Source organism: Melozone crissalis, unplaced genomic scaffold (assembly GCF_028551555.1).
Source record: "Melozone crissalis strain CALT ecotype California unplaced genomic scaffold, PUWL_Pcris_2 ptg000012l_1, whole genome shotgun sequence".
NCBI classification, from domain to species: Eukaryota; Metazoa; Chordata; class Aves; order Passeriformes; family Passerellidae; genus Melozone; species Melozone crissalis.
The window spans coordinates 7,336,397-7,351,500 of record NW_026535790.1 but is presented as its reverse complement, the minus strand read 5'-3'; the positions used below and the strand labels follow the sequence as shown (position 1 = coordinate 7,351,500).

The 15,104-nt window shown below is 42.9% G+C and overlaps 2 protein-coding genes across 3 annotated transcripts in view; one reads left to right on the top strand and one right to left on the bottom strand.

Moving 5' to 3' along the window:
- Nucleotides 1-1,215, bottom strand: part of CPPED1 (calcineurin like phosphoesterase domain containing 1) — a 56,151-nt gene extending 54,936 nt beyond the window's left edge. The window contains exon 1 of the mRNA XM_054270635.1: nt 1,104-1,215. The gene's annotated coding sequence lies outside the window, so the exon portion shown is untranslated. The remainder of the gene's footprint in view (nt 1-1,103) is intronic.
- A 1,229-nt stretch (nt 1,216-2,444) lies between these two features.
- The window catches only part of SHISA9 (shisa family member 9), a 178,317-nt gene continuing 165,657 nt past the window's right edge, over nt 2,445-15,104 (top strand). The window contains exons 1-3 of one of the 2 annotated variants that reach the window (XM_054270632.1): nt 2,445-3,068; nt 4,165-4,764; nt 11,849-11,976. In XM_054270632.1, the coding sequence (XP_054126607.1) occupies nt 2,962-3,068; nt 4,165-4,764; nt 11,849-11,976 (835 nt within the window). In that variant the 5' untranslated portion in view covers nt 2,445-2,961. Of the gene's footprint in view, nt 3,069-3,243; nt 3,307-4,164; nt 4,765-11,848; nt 11,977-15,104 lie in introns of those variants that run through there. The other variant, XM_054270633.1, reaches the window with a different exon arrangement.

Sequence of the window (15,104 nt, the reverse complement as noted above, 5' to 3'; positions counted from 1 at the left end):
AACTCTTTCTTTAGAGTTCTTTAACTCATGTCTGCTAAGACACTTCCAGGTCTCAGACTTCCCTTGTGCTGCCCAGCAGACATCTTCCACCACTGAACTGTTCTTTCACAGACAGTGATTGCAAACCTGCTGCCACTTGATCTGGCACAGAAAAACCATCACTTCTTCTGTTCTCTAGCCACAAAACATTTTGTATCTACACCCAGACACCCCACTACAGCATGAAGTGACTACCAAGGAAACAGACATTGACTGCTTCATTCCAATTTCCACATAACACTTCTTATCACAAAATACACACAATACTTTCACATCAATACTGCCTGGGATCAGGTCTGGCTGCTTTTTTCTGACAAATATTCACAGCTCTGGAATGTCTGGTCTGTTAATAATAATGATTGAGCTAAAGGGCATTTTTTTGGAAATTATGATTAGCTAGAAAGCTCCATTGACTCAATGCTCAGCAAAGGACTGTTCTCTCTGTCAGGTAATCAGTCCCAGGGAAATACTCAAAGGTTGCATCAACATTGTTATAATAAATAAGAATTAAATACACAATTTTGTACATAATAATTGCAATTGCTCCATATGGTCTAGTTGTTCTATACTCTTCATACTTGCCCTCACCTCAACATTCAAGCTAACTCACTGACTTTCTCTCTTAACTTTACTCTTTTTCAAACTCTCTTATTTACATAAAAAAACCCTGCAAGAATCAGTTCTCTATACAATTCCACACAGAATTCCATAAACCGAGTATGAGTGTATATGCAGCTTCCCTGTGACATGCAATGAGTACACATTGCTACTGAATTTACCAGGAAAGGTGCCTATTTTCTAGGTTAAAGTTGAACCACAAGTATTGCCATTGATTCACATCATCTTGGTGAAAACAAGTCAAAGAAGTTAGAGGGAAAATATAACAAGAATTTTGGATATGGCTGCTGCCTAAAGTAAGAATTCTACTTAATTAAATGGATATGCACTTGATTCAAGAGAATTCTGTAGGTTCAGGTTGAAACATTCATCCTCTCAGTTATTTCACAGGCAAAGAACATTCCTTATGAGATATATCTGTAGAAAAGTAGGCAATTATTACTTACCTTAAAGCAATGTCAAAACCAGAAGTCTTGAAATTCTTGAGGTCTTTAAAGTGGAAGATGATGGTGTGAAACCAGGAAATCTTTGATGTTTCTCATCTTGTTAAGCATACCTGAAATAAATAAGACACTTATTGACTGACTTAATCATGAAAACTTTTATAAAATCACACAATGACCCAAAATGTACTCAGTACTGTGTGTAATACTAATTTCTCTCAACTACTTTTATTTCCATTAATTGTAACAAATGGGTTTATATTTTGGTTATGCAGGTGTTCTTAGAAATATATGCTATGAAGCTGTTAAAGCACACTGCTCAGGTCTAGTAAAAAATGGTTTTTTGCCCCAGTCTAGAGCAACTCCAGCTCACTATTAGAATTCTAAGACGTGGTACAGCTAAAATCACTGCTAATACAACTAACTGGCAGAGAAAGCATAACAACTGAAGTAACTTATAATTAATTAAGGATAGCATGATTTATGGGTTCTGGGTTCCATGGGTCTGATCCAAAATCTCTTGGTGCTATAAGAAATGTTTTTTTTTCAAGAAGGTTTGATCACCCTCCTGCTTTTTCCCAAGCACATGTCACTTAGGGTTGAGTTCTGATCTCATGGACATGGATCCCACAGATGTCAGGTTCTAATCTAAATCCTTTGGGCATCTTTTTTGTAGAGAAATTCTCAAGGAAACCCCTAGGAACTCAGCAAAACAAGAAACTTGTACCATATTTGGTCAGGATTAATAACCTATAAAATAAATCGGTTTTGGATGTTATTATTTCCCCACATGTATAGCACTAATCATGCAAAATATCTAAGCAGCTTTTTAGCCGTCAAATCAACAGGGAAACTTGCATAATCTTAAGTGCTTGACAGACTGGACCTTAAATGTCTCTAGGTGCAATAAAAAGTATGGAAAAGATTCATTTTGTGCAGTATTTTCAGCACAAACTGCATCACAAAGTGTTAAATAATAAATAATAGCAGAGAGAAGTATACACAAGGGAGGAATGATATGATTTCAGAGGAGACTTGAAAGGGGATGTTGATGAGGTGGAGGTTTTAAGAATTAAATATTAAAACCCAGAAAGGCTGGTTTTTGGCTGGGACTGATTGTTTTTCCTCTGCTGAGAAAAAAAGGGGCTTTCTAACCTACCTCCTGGACAAAGATGCCAGGCTTACTGTCAAACTGTTCAGCGGAATCATCACTGTACTTAGAGTCTATTTTTAAGAGAAGGCAAAGGATTGCAATTAGCTAACTACAGGCCTCTCAGATTCCAAACGTCTGCTTTGTCCTCTGCCTCACCTTTCCATTTATTTACTGCGTGACAACTCCACACGGACTTGGCCCAAGTTCCTGAAGAGCGCCGGGGATGCAGAGGGAGAGGGAGGGCAGCCCGGCATGGCAGAGCCCCGGCACAGCAGCGTTCCCCAGAGCCAAGGGCAGCCCTGGAGGCCACGGCAAGGCAGGAAAAGGGAAGCGGCTTTCAGCACCAGCCCACACTGTTAAATCACGCCATAGTGGGCTTATTTCCTACATTTGGTGGCAGCATAGTATTCAGGATAATATTATTGCTACATGCACAGGTTACCGCCGAACCAAACGACAGAGATGAGAGAGTTAAGTAACAGCGATGGAGAGCGAATCACTAAAAAGTCTTTCCCAGAGTCAGTTCTCTGTTTGGGGGAAGTTATTTCAATTCTGTATCTCGCAAACAACCCGCTGCCTCACCGTGCCCTCTGGAACCAACTGACTGACACTATAAGGAGATTTTTAAATAAATGATGTGCAGGAGCAGCTCATGTGTAGCAGACAAAGCCCCGCTCGGCAGCATGCACTGCGAGCACCGCCGTACCTATGCTCGGCACGCCGAGGCCGGGGCAGCGCCCGCTCCCGCCCGGCCTTAGCGGAGGTGCGGCCCCATGGGCGCCGCTCCGCCCGCGGCACCTGCCTTGGCCTCGCAGGTGAGTGCGTCTCCGGAGAGCACTCGGCGAGGAGTTCCCGGGAGAAGGAGCGCTCTACTTATCGGCAGAGGAGCTCTCCTGCCGCGGAGCTGCCCCACGTTCGCCCAGCGCAGCCCAGCCCGGGCCGGCTGCCCCTACCCCGCTCGGCGGGCTGAGGGAGGCGGGGGACGAGGAGGCGCTCCCGCGCTTTTGGAGCCGCACCTGTGGGGAGCGCCCGCCGGGACGGGAGGTCTCTTATGTAAGGGATGGCGGGGAGCGGGTGAGGGGGGCGAGGGGGGGGTCGGTTCTGCGGCGGGGCTGATGCGAGGACAGACAGCCCCACAGAGGGGCTGGAAGCGAGGAAGAGAGAGAGGGGGAGAGAGAGAGAGGGAGGGAGAAAGGGAGAGAGAAAGGGAGAAGTCGCCGGCCCCTCAGCGGGGCTGCCAGGGGGCACAGGCGGGCGGGCAGCCCCGTCTCTGGCACGCAGCTTTCCGCGGCCGCCTCAGAGGACGGGCTGGGCTCTCCCCGCTGGCACCGCGCTCGCCCGCCCGCCACGGCGCATCTCCCTTCCCCGTGGCTGGATGCCGCGGCGGGTCCGTCCAGCCTCCCGCGCCCTGCCCTGGCAGCCCGGCCGCGGGCGGGGCTCGGCGGGTGTCTGAGGGAGTTGTGCGAGAGAGCGCGCCGGGCTCCGCGGGGGAGCGGAGGGTGGGTGCCCCCGGCGGCCCGCGCTGGCACCAGGCTGCGCGGGGAGGCTCCTCGCTCGCCCTTCTCCTCCTCCCGCCCCTGCAGCGCCCTCGCCTCAGCCCTCCCGCTTGGCGGCCCCTCCACGCCCCTCTGCCAGCCCGGCGCGGTGCCCCGCACGCCGCCGCCACCTCCACCCCTCGGTCCTCCTCTTCCTCCTCCTCCTTCTCCTCCTCCTCCTCCCGCGCTCCCTCTCACGCGCACTCCGCTCCACAAGTGCCGCGCGCTCGCTGCTCCGGAGCGGAGCGGGGCCGGGCTGCGGACCCTGCGCGGGGGCTGCGGACCCTGCCCGGCCCGTTCGGGGCTGTCCGTGGTGCTGGAGGCGAGCGCGGGCTGAGCGGACGCCCGGCTCCTGACGGAGCCCCTTTATGTTCAGCTCCTGGCGCAGCGCAGCATCCAGCAGCTCGAGCGGCGGCGGCAGCAGCATCGCTGAGCCGGGGCTGGGAGGCAGAATGGAAGGCTTTATTCGGCTGCTCTTCGGCTACTTGGTGGCGGACCTTCTCACGCTGGTGTGTCGGGCTCAGGAGAAAGCTGGCCAGCAGCTGGGGAGCTTTGTGGTGCTCTCGGGAGGAAACCACTCCAGCCTCGGGGAGCAGATAGACCCCTCCGAGCCACCTCCCACCCCAGACTTCTGCAGGGGCTACTTTGACGTGATGGGGCAGTGGGACCCCCCCTTTAACTGCAGCTCGGGGGAGTTCATCTTCTGCTGTGGCACTTGTGGCTTCAGGTTTTGCTGCAAGTTCAAGAAGACAAGGCTGGATCAAAGCACCTGCACAAACTATGAGACGCCGTTGTGGATGAACACTGGGAAGCCTCCTTCCCGCATAGACGACCCTCTGCATGACCCTACCCGGGATAAAACCAACCTTATTGTCTACATCATCTGTGGGGTTGTAGCAGTCATGGTGCTGGTGGGGATCTTCACCAAACTAGGGCTGGAGAAGGCACACAGACCCCAGCGGGAGCACATGTCCAGGTAAGGCTGAGTGCCAGGCAGCAGGGTCCCCTTCCCCCCTGGCTTCTGCCCAGCCCCTAGAGAGGAGAGAGGAGCCCATGTGTCCCTGCCAAACAAACAGCTCCTGCCAGGCAGGCTGCATTCCCCTGCAAGGCGACCGAGAGAGACCAACTTTGCTGAACAGAGCGCCTGTGGTGCCCCCAGCCCGGGTTACCACAGAACATGCATATTGAGGAAGGTGAGGGATAATTGTGGAGTCTGCACAGACAGTAGTTCATTTTTATCTGCAGTGCCCGACCCTCTCCCTAACAAAATCCAGCAAGTGTTCCCAGATATACTGTGCATAAATAGAGAAACAAATTCTGAAACCAGCAACACTGAATTATAGAAAGCCTGATGTGTTCCCTCTTCCAACAGTTTCAAAGATTGGAAAATGTTTTTACTTCTCAACAGAAGGATGTAAACAAATGCCATCTCACCCTCCCTCTCCAGCTGCAAAATGGTTTTGGCAGGACCTTCCCTACTCCTCCAGCCCTTGCAAGTGTGTGAGCTATTTGTAAAATTTCTAAGCTGTGAAAATGAGTCAGGGTGGAAGGGAAGAGGAAGACACAAAAAGGAAAAGCTATTGTAGAATTTCTTAACATTTTTTCAGCTACTGTTGAGAGGTAAAAAATGGAATATGAAAGTCTTGCCTCATCCAGGTATTTGTGTGTTCTAACTGTCTCCAGGGTGTAATGGCTGAGTTACATCAAAGAGAACCTCCCCCACCTAGAGTTAGGAATGCTGTGTACCATCTACTCCAGATCCTGGCTGCCTAGTGGTGGATAGGCAGGTGGGCAACTCGGGACAGAGCCCAGTGTCTTTAACAACATATTCCAAACCAGATTGTCGCAGCAGTTCAAAATCAAGGCATAACACATTTGTCAAGTTTGCAGCCTGTCTGATTCTTTATGCTAATCCCAGGCACATGAAAGTAAAGCAGATGGGGGAAAGGCATTAAAAAAGGCAAACAGATCCATTAAAGAGTCTAAATAGATCCCAGCATATTGGGCAACTTCAGTGATGAAATGCAATGAAAGGATACCTTCTACTGGACATGCAGTGTGGCAGAAAACTTCCTCTTGCCCTGACTGCTGATGGTGTAGTCCACAATCTTTAAGGCTTAGATGAAGAGTCATCCTTTGAAAGACAAGTCCAAGAGATCAACTCAACACCTGGAGCCTCATTTTTACTGAAGTTTCTGCATGACTTTTTGATTAACTGCTTATTTTGTAATGAACAGAGAAAGTCGCAGAAATACTCCTGAAATGCATCACCAGTCCATGAGCTATTATTTGCTATTTATAAACTGGCTGATATGGATATGCTTTACTACTGAGGGGAAAAGCACCTTGCAGAAATTTTAGTCAACAGCGTGTGTCAGTGACACTTCAGCAAAGATGGTTTTTGTTGAGGAAGGTATGATAATCCTTTAGACATTTTAATATAAATTGAGAAAAACAATACATGGGTCCCATTTTTTTTTTTTAATTTTAATCCACACAGTTTGTTTGCAAAAAGCTCTCCCTTGCTTCAGTCTCTCTCTATAGGATCTTTGTGCAGGCAAAAAAAGAGTGCTGGTAACATTCACAAAGCCCAGAACAGAGTGAAGTTATAGCCATCCCTGCAAATTCTGGCTTACAAAGGTCCTGCTTCTGTGAATGGAAATATTTGCCATGTAAAGTACAGGTGTGAAGCATTCTGAAAGGAGATTCTGTCTGAGTTTATAGAAGTAGAATTATGGGGGATTGGAAAATCATTCTCATATCCTTGAGTCATGTATGCATAAAGATTAGGTTTCTGAAGTGGGTCTTAGCAAAGGTCGTCTGTTACCTTGATTGCTTAACAGCGTCTGTGATCCTGTACATGAAACTGTTCAAGGCAGGATTAGATAGAAACTTGGAAAGTCATGATCACATGGCAAAACACTCACCCACTCAGTACACATAATAGCTAGTCATGTTCTGAAAAAGAAGATCTATAGCTTTTTTTTTTTTTAATAAGTTGTCTCTTATTCCAGTTGTGGGGTAGGTTTAACATTAATTTGAAAAGGAATTAGATTTGTAAATCCCTTTGGCAATCTATAAATATATTCATTGAGTGAAGAATTGAACTAACCTCTTAGTCCTCAAGTGAGTGCTTAACTAAAATATTCCATTCTAGCTCATTTTACACTACTAATATTCTGAAAAAAGGCTGCAATGCTTAAAAATAATTTATCTGTTCAAACAGTTAATAGTACCAACAATTGATATAATATGTAGGCTGTGTTCATAGTCATCTTCTTTTATAATATTCATCACTACAACATCAGAAAAACAAAACAAAAAAGAACACCTCCTACGTTTTTCTTTTCCTGTACTGAACCCTATTAGTGAGCAGAAGTTTAATGCATCGAGGGTGTTAGGTAGGCCAAAGCAAAAGCAGTAAGTGTTACTCCATTTTGGCTGGCAGCAAGAAACACAGAGAGAATGATTTGTCATCTATTTCCTTAGCTAAGATTGTGTCCTTTCCCTTGCCTAGCCAATGGCTACATGAACAATTTGAGTCCATTTCTATGAACAAATTCACCTAGGAAAGGGATAGTACTGCTTATCAAAAATGGAATGGAAACTGTTTTTTTTTTTTAATGGGGGCTGATTTTTTAAGAAAAATGAACTGAGTATAACTCGTTTAAAGGATACATTTCCATTTTTGATTTACTAAAAATATTTCAAAATATGAACAGAGACCTGACACATGGGAATAAGAACATTAACTTCTAAATAGGAAGCAAAACTGTGCCACACTTTTTAATTTCTTGCATTACTTCATCTTGCAGTCAGTAGATCTGCTATTGAAGTAAGACACTGGTGTGTGTAAGAGTGGTACAATGTTAATAAAGAAAGCTTTCTTTATTAACTGAGCATAGTTTCCATACAGGTGCCTTTCATTAAATTTTGTTTACTACTGTACTAAAACAAACCAAGAACACTCCATTAACTTCACTGATTTTCCTGATATATTTGAAAATGAAAAAAGCATTGTGGAAATGTATTTAATCAGTGAAAAAAAATCCATAGGAAGAAGTCTCTTTTGGGTGAGTCCCTTTAGAAAACAAAGTCAAGACTTGTCCTTTCTTAGAGAGAATGGGCTTGTTACTCTTTTTGTTCTGGGGAAACAGGCCAGGTATGGCACTGTTGACATTTTCTTTCTGTTGGCACAGAAGTGTAAATCTGGAAGATGAACATGGAGAGGGGATTTAACTCTGCATGGTGCATTTCATTTTAGACCTCACATGTTTTATTCCTCCTTATTTTAAAATGTGTTCCTTGATGTTGAAAGGAGATGAGCATTCCCTTCAGCTCCAGTGCCCAAGACTAAGCAGGAATAGTAGTACCCAGAGTAGCTGTTCCTTTCCCCTCCTGTTTTTGAGAATAAGGAAATCAGCTGGTGTAGGAGGGAGCTGTGGCAGAGGGAGGGAACGTGGCAGTGTTGTGCATGAGAGGACACAGATTTGATCTGCCTGCTGAAGCAGCCCAGGAGCTTTGTTAGGCATGTGAGGGCAGCACGTTCTTGCTGCTTGAGACTACACCAGTGGGCCTGCCAGGCTCCATCAGTTCAAGTGGAGAATTCTCTCTCAAAAATGAATAGAAAATAAAAAAGCTTTATCTGTGTTGCATGGAGGAGATTATTCTGTAAATACAACTGCACCTTTGTCTTCCTTAATCCATGTGGAGAATGTGCAAACAAACCAAGAACTGAAAGGAAAATGTTTACAATTATGCTCTTATGCTGTAACTCCTGGTTTTTGAAACAGTGCCTCTGACAGTTACAGTCTTACAAATATTGTGAACCATCTGAGCTCTTCCTTCTTCCTTCACAAGGAAGAAAGTGCCCAGTGCTGAGCTCAGGACTGAAGTCTTTTATTGATCATTTCAAAGACATGTAGTTGGGGCCAAAAATGGCCTGACTTGCCAAAATCCTGAATCCAATGTGTCAAATTATTTCCCTTATGGGTTTTGACCCAGTTTTGGAGGCAAAATATGACAAGTGACCTTTCATGAATTAACCTCTGTGTTTCAGCTTCTTTCAGCTTGTACCCCTAAGGGAAATGCCTGGCTCCACATGCTTTGTAACACCCCAAACCAGTATTACATATCCAAAAGGAAAAATCTTATGGCAAGAGAAATGCTGAAGTTTTGTGATACTTGGATAATTCTTGGCTATGAACTCCTACATAGGTAAAACTTCTCCACTTTTGTAATACTACAGTCAATATCCCTGCACAGGTCATAATGATTCTGCTTCCTGATGAGAAGATTATCTTGCACTTTGCATTTCTTTAAAAAATCATCCAGTGGGTAAATAGGTGTAGGTAAAGACTCTCTGTGAGAAGCTTTAACTTTTCAGTGGGACTGACTATAACAATTTTTTTAGATAATGAACCAAATCCACATCACTATATTTAGGTAGACAAATGCATGAAGGTATTTTAAAAGTCTCCTGGCCTATGTGGAATTTTTCAAAGCAAACATCTGTTCAAGGATTTTGTCATGTACTGGGGAGCAAGCCTCCCTTTATCCATTTCATTATATGGGCAAATTCCTAAAAGAACAAAATGCAGGTACAGCATTTCCTTTGTACTTCAGTGATACTGAAACTGCTACACATTATTAACTCTCTCTGACATCAGTGGAGAATAAGGACATGCTCTCAGTTATAGGAGCTATTCTGCCCTGAGATTATTGTACAAGTTTGGCTAACACAGCACAGGTGCTGTGTTATTAAAACCAGAACTTGATGGTGAGTCGTTAATCTTTTCTTAATACAGAAGGAGGAATTGGACAGGTAATTCCTTGAAAACCATTTGAAAAAAGCTGCCCTGAACTGGTAGAAAACTTAGCATTTTCATAGACAGGCAGTAGTTCATCTGCCATCATACAGGGTGTTATTTAAAGTCTACAGCAAACAATATTTACCATCAGACTAAGAGCAATGAGGAAAGGATTTCTGAAAACCCACTCCCACAAAATGGGGTTAAATCTCACAGTTTTGACTCCCACACTGGAGTTAGGAACTTTCATTTACTTTTTCTTTCCCTTCCCAGAAATGTGTTCACCCACCTCTGGAATTAGAATTAATAGTGATGTCAATAATTTCCTCTGTATAGAGAGATATTTGCATAAATTGACTAGATATTAATGATTTTGGTCCCCACTTATTTTAAATTGTTTTTTCAATATAATGCTTTCCTTTTTCATCATTTCTACATGTCTTTGTGAGATTTCTTCTGTTGAATTTTTATTATTCTGCTATGTAGGCCAGCTCTGCTATTTCTGCAGTCTAAGCACTGCTTCAAATGGGAGCATTACTCTGATACCATTAATCATGCGGTTACTGTCTTCTGACCTTTTCCAGGATCAACAGAGTATTCTCTAACATGTTGATCACAACTCTATCTAATATCTTAATAACATAATGTTAGTCATAAACACAAGAAAACATCAGCATTGTTTAGCTGTGTACCCAAGCAATTTTGCAGCAATCTGAAAGCAAGACCCAGCTCAGGATTTCTCTCTGTAACTTAGAGGAAGCTACTTTTTAATAATTAAAAGTATAGGGCTGCTTGATTGAGAAATCATAATGTCACAGAAGTACAGTGGAGGAGCTAGATGGCACTTGCCATGGCTTTCACCAAGGAATGTGCTTATTTTTCATTTATTTATATATTAGTTTATAAGCCAGTATTTCTTGATGCAGTATCTGGGACACTGTATATAATTTTGTAGAAAATTAAACTAAACTGGGCATAGTGCCCAGAAAATGTGTCCACATCCTTAAAAAATTGCTCAAGAGGTGTAAAAATTAAAAACAATAAAACAAAAAGGAGGTAAATAATGGTCCATTATGCATTGACCTGAATAGAAAATATTTGCACTGAAGACACTGGTAACACATACTGCACATCCAAAGCTTTCCTTTGCCTAAGGCAACAGCTTCTGCAGGTGGGCCAATTATTTCCTAGTGCACAGTGGTTCAGCAGGTAGCTCTGGCACACAGGTAAGGACTAACCCTGCTCCTATGGAACTCTGGCAAAATAGCACAGACTCACCGGCACAGTTAGGTGTTGCCATGCTGGGAGTTTCAGAGCTTCAAACCTGGTCAGTACCTGTGGCTCCGCAGGGCTGATCCAGGTGTGTGTGTTTGTCTGTGTGCCTAAGGATGCCCTGACACCCAGCAGGACACTGGGCAGTGGAACTGGTCCTTACACAGTCCCCAGAGCAGGATGGGTCTGTCTGTCTGTCTGTCTGACTGCCTGCAGCCCTGCAGGGCAGCCCCCAGGCAGCACCAGCCTGGGCCTGGCCTAACTCAGGAGCCTTCTGCTTACTCCCTCTGTGCCAGCACAAAGCTTTCATCCTGTTTCCAAACTGCCTTCAAAGAAGCAGGGAGTGTTCCTATGCAAGCTTTGCTCTATGTTAAAGACTAGGACACTCACAGAAGTTAGAAAAAGACCTTTTTGATCTCCCCATCTGGATGAGAAATCCTTAAATCCCTGCTTACTGGATTTCTGCATAGAAGTTATGTGACTTTTCAACTTGAGTGACATTTTTGAATGAAAACTGTGAAGACCACTGTGTTGAGTATGCTAATTACAAATGCATCTGTGAGAATTTCCTTTGAAATTGGTAATCTAAGTGTGAAAATAAGCAGTTTGTGAAAGGTGTAGCCATGGGCTGGGTGCTGAGGTGCTCACCTTAACCAGGATGGCAATAAATGTTACTGAGCACATGCAGTGGCAGAATTCTGCAAGGCTCAAGGAGCTTAAATTATGTTCCTCCAAAGCCAAGATACCTAAACAACTTAATATGTTTGTGTGTTTTAGTTCTAGCAACTTTAGGTTGTCAGTAAGGCAACCTAAAAAGAGCCTTAGGTGTGAAGTCTCACAATGCATTTGCTGTGAAGGGAGCTGGTTTCTCCAGCAGACATTAGGATCAACTGCATCACAAACTGAAATAGATCTTGGAACATACTGTTCATGTCTAACAGATTTTGCAGATTCATTCTGGTTTTGTTTGGATTTCAGGGCTCTGGCTGATGTTATGCGACCTCAAGGTCCTTGTACAACAGATCACATGGAGAGAGATCTAAACATTGTAGTGCACGTGCAGCATTACGAGAACATGGAGACCAGACCTGCTCCAAACAACCTACGTAAGTTACAGTTTAACTTTGCCAATAGCTGGAATGCTGGCACTGAAAAGAGCATTATGAAACTAATATTGCTGAATGTCAAATGAGGATCAACAGTACATGGGTTCTTGCAAATTAGAAATATTCATTTTCTCAGAATCAGAAAAATGTAGTTTCCTAATGCACATTAGTGCAACAGTGAAATAAATAAATTTTGAATAGGAAAATTAGTTACTCTATTTAGTTTTAATTAGTTTCTTGGTTTTGTATCTGTCTTCTTCTACCTGTTGTTTTTGCTCAGCTTATCAGCCTTTGCCTTATTCTGTGTTTTGTTACATGAAAATACCAATTGTTGTGGTTACAGCTGAATTTAACAACACATTTCATGGGGCTGTAACAGCCAGTAGCAAAGTGGTCTCATTAGGCTGTTAGATCATATCCACTAGTACAGTAATTAAATACTTCCCTGGATAGCATCAAGTTGTATGTGGTTTTCATTTTCTCAAGGGAAAGATGAGAAGATTATTACTTTAATTTTTACATAATGTTTTTATCTGTATCTGCTATTACATGTTTATATTACTGAAAGAATGGAAAAAAGTGCACCTTGGAGCTTCAGGTGAGATATGGTGACATTTCAAGTGGTTCTGAAGTTGTAGACAACTTATAATAGAGCATAACACAGATCTTTCTCATGCACAGATACATATTCCTCTTGTGATAAACAATGCCACTGAAAATTTAATTTGAATACTTACTTATGTAACTTATATTCAGCCATATCTTAAATACACACATATATATATATACATACTTAAATTATGGATATATTTACTAAATCAAGTTCAATATATTTATAAAATAAAAAGGTATCATTCAGGAAAGTTTAGATTGGTAGGGAGTGGGTGGCTTTATTCTCTGCTGTAGATCAGTGTTGATGTGCATTTTATTGCAAATATACTTCTACTGCGTTGGTATTTACTGCATTGGTATTTATTGGTATTTATAATTTTGAAACATTTAAAGTATGTGCACTCATCTTTTCCTTAGCTATAGAAAGAAAGTTTGCTTATATTTGGAGTTTTATTTGGACTGCATTGTGCTTTTTTGGTTATTGGTGCTTTTTTGGTGGAAAGGTGTAAAGACAATGGAAGAAAGCAGCTCCATGTGGTGCCTGCACTCCTGGTGCCTGCTTTGTGGGAGAGGCTGATGGCCATTCCTTATCTGCATCCCTGCAGAGAAATGGGAGAGAATGAAAGCTGTGCCTTTGAATAAAGGGAGATGTGACACCTCATCATGTGACAGCTCATCTGTCTGCCCTGCTCTCCAGCTTCCACCTGGGGCTGTGCAGATGTGCAGTGCAGAGGGAAGCACACACCCACACACCCCAGCTGTGTAAAAACACTTCTGGAGGGGAGCCTGAGCTGCTCCCTATCAGAGGGGCTCTAACACCCTGCAGCTGGACTGGGAAGGGTTAATGAGGTGGGAATGTGCGCTGCATCTCTGTGCTCTGTGTATCACTCACTGGTAACTGACTCTTCATGAGACCATGTTTCAGGAATGGTACCAAATAGTAATGGACTTTGGGTCCATTATTTTGTCTCAGATGTAAAGTGTTTATTCAGAATCCCAGTTAATGAAGGAGTCAGAAAGTGAAGAGGTTCTTGCTGCATTGATTTTATCTAGATTTTTGTGATGATCACAATGAGATATTTTGGTTAAAACTCTTAGTATGTACTACAACATACAACATAACACAGCAAGGCTTTAAACTCATTGTTTCTCAGATTTGAATTCAGATTTAAGTCCTGCTTCTAGGAACTCTTGCATATAAAACACAGCTCAGGGCCACACAGGTACTGCATCAAGGAAGGAAAACACCACACATTTAGTGGGATGTTGGTTTATGCTGACCCCAGACATCCATAGTACCTCTGTCTCACACAGAGGGGAGAATTCTATGTGAGGCAGCTCTTGCACCACTGCAATTTACAACACAGAAGCACTGCTGCTACTTTGGATCTGTCCTACGCCTTTGGGTCATGTATAGGGGCAGTCCCAACAATGTTTCTTACACATCTCAGGCATTCCTGCTACAGAAGGAAACCTCAGAAGCCAGCAGCTCTGATGGCAATTGCTTCAGTCTTTAATCAACATTATGCATAAAGTCAATAATTTTAGATTGTTAAGTGCAAAGCTTCAAGTGGGGAAATTACTCAAGGCATGCTATAACCAATATTTCATATATTTCCTTCATAGCAGGTGGATTGTTCTGTATTTGTTGCCATTCTATTCTCATAAACTAATGTAAAACATGATTAAATGACCTACTTGAATTAGCCAGAACATCACAAGTGATTGAAATCTGTTGAAAATGTGCATTTATAGTGCAGGAAAAAAAATCTTTCTATAAGGAGAAAATTATTAAGACAAATTTTCCAAGGTCAGTATCTTAGTGTGAAGTTCTGAAACACTGCAAGAGTGGATATTACAGTGTCATTATTTGGCAGTGAAGCATTACCTACTACCAATGCTGGAAAAGTGACAGGCTTTTTTGGGATACTTTTAAATAAGCAAATAAACCAGAGTGAATCACAGCTTTCATAGTTTTTACTTACACACAGAAAATTAAATTGTGTAAAATTATTGCATCAAAACTTTAATTTCCATTTTTAAAGTTTTCTAAGTTACCACTTTTTATCCACTTGCCATCTCATAATGAGACTTATATATTTGAGGCTGATATACTTTTCATATTGATCCATAAATATGAATTGGGCAGGAGGAATTTCTTAATCATTGCATATCCCTTCCTTACTGTGTCTTTCAGACAAGCTGTTGAAGGCCAAACATTATTTAAAATGTCCTAATTTGAATGTTCATTTGCTCTTTCTGTCCTCTTGAAAACATTTTGCTGATGTTGCCAATACATTCTGAAAGTGTTTTGTGAAGGGAAGCTCTTTTGTCAAAATGACAAACTTCACATGATCCCTGACCCTGAAAATGAGTGTGTTTCTGTTTCTGGGCTCTTGGTTACCAGAGGGTTTTCTCTGATGCCTGCAGCTATTTGCCAGAGCTTGCAGGCCAGTGGAAGGCCAAAAGCTCTTCTCAGAGTCCTGCAGTTTACTCAGTTTCTTGTCCCTTCTTTT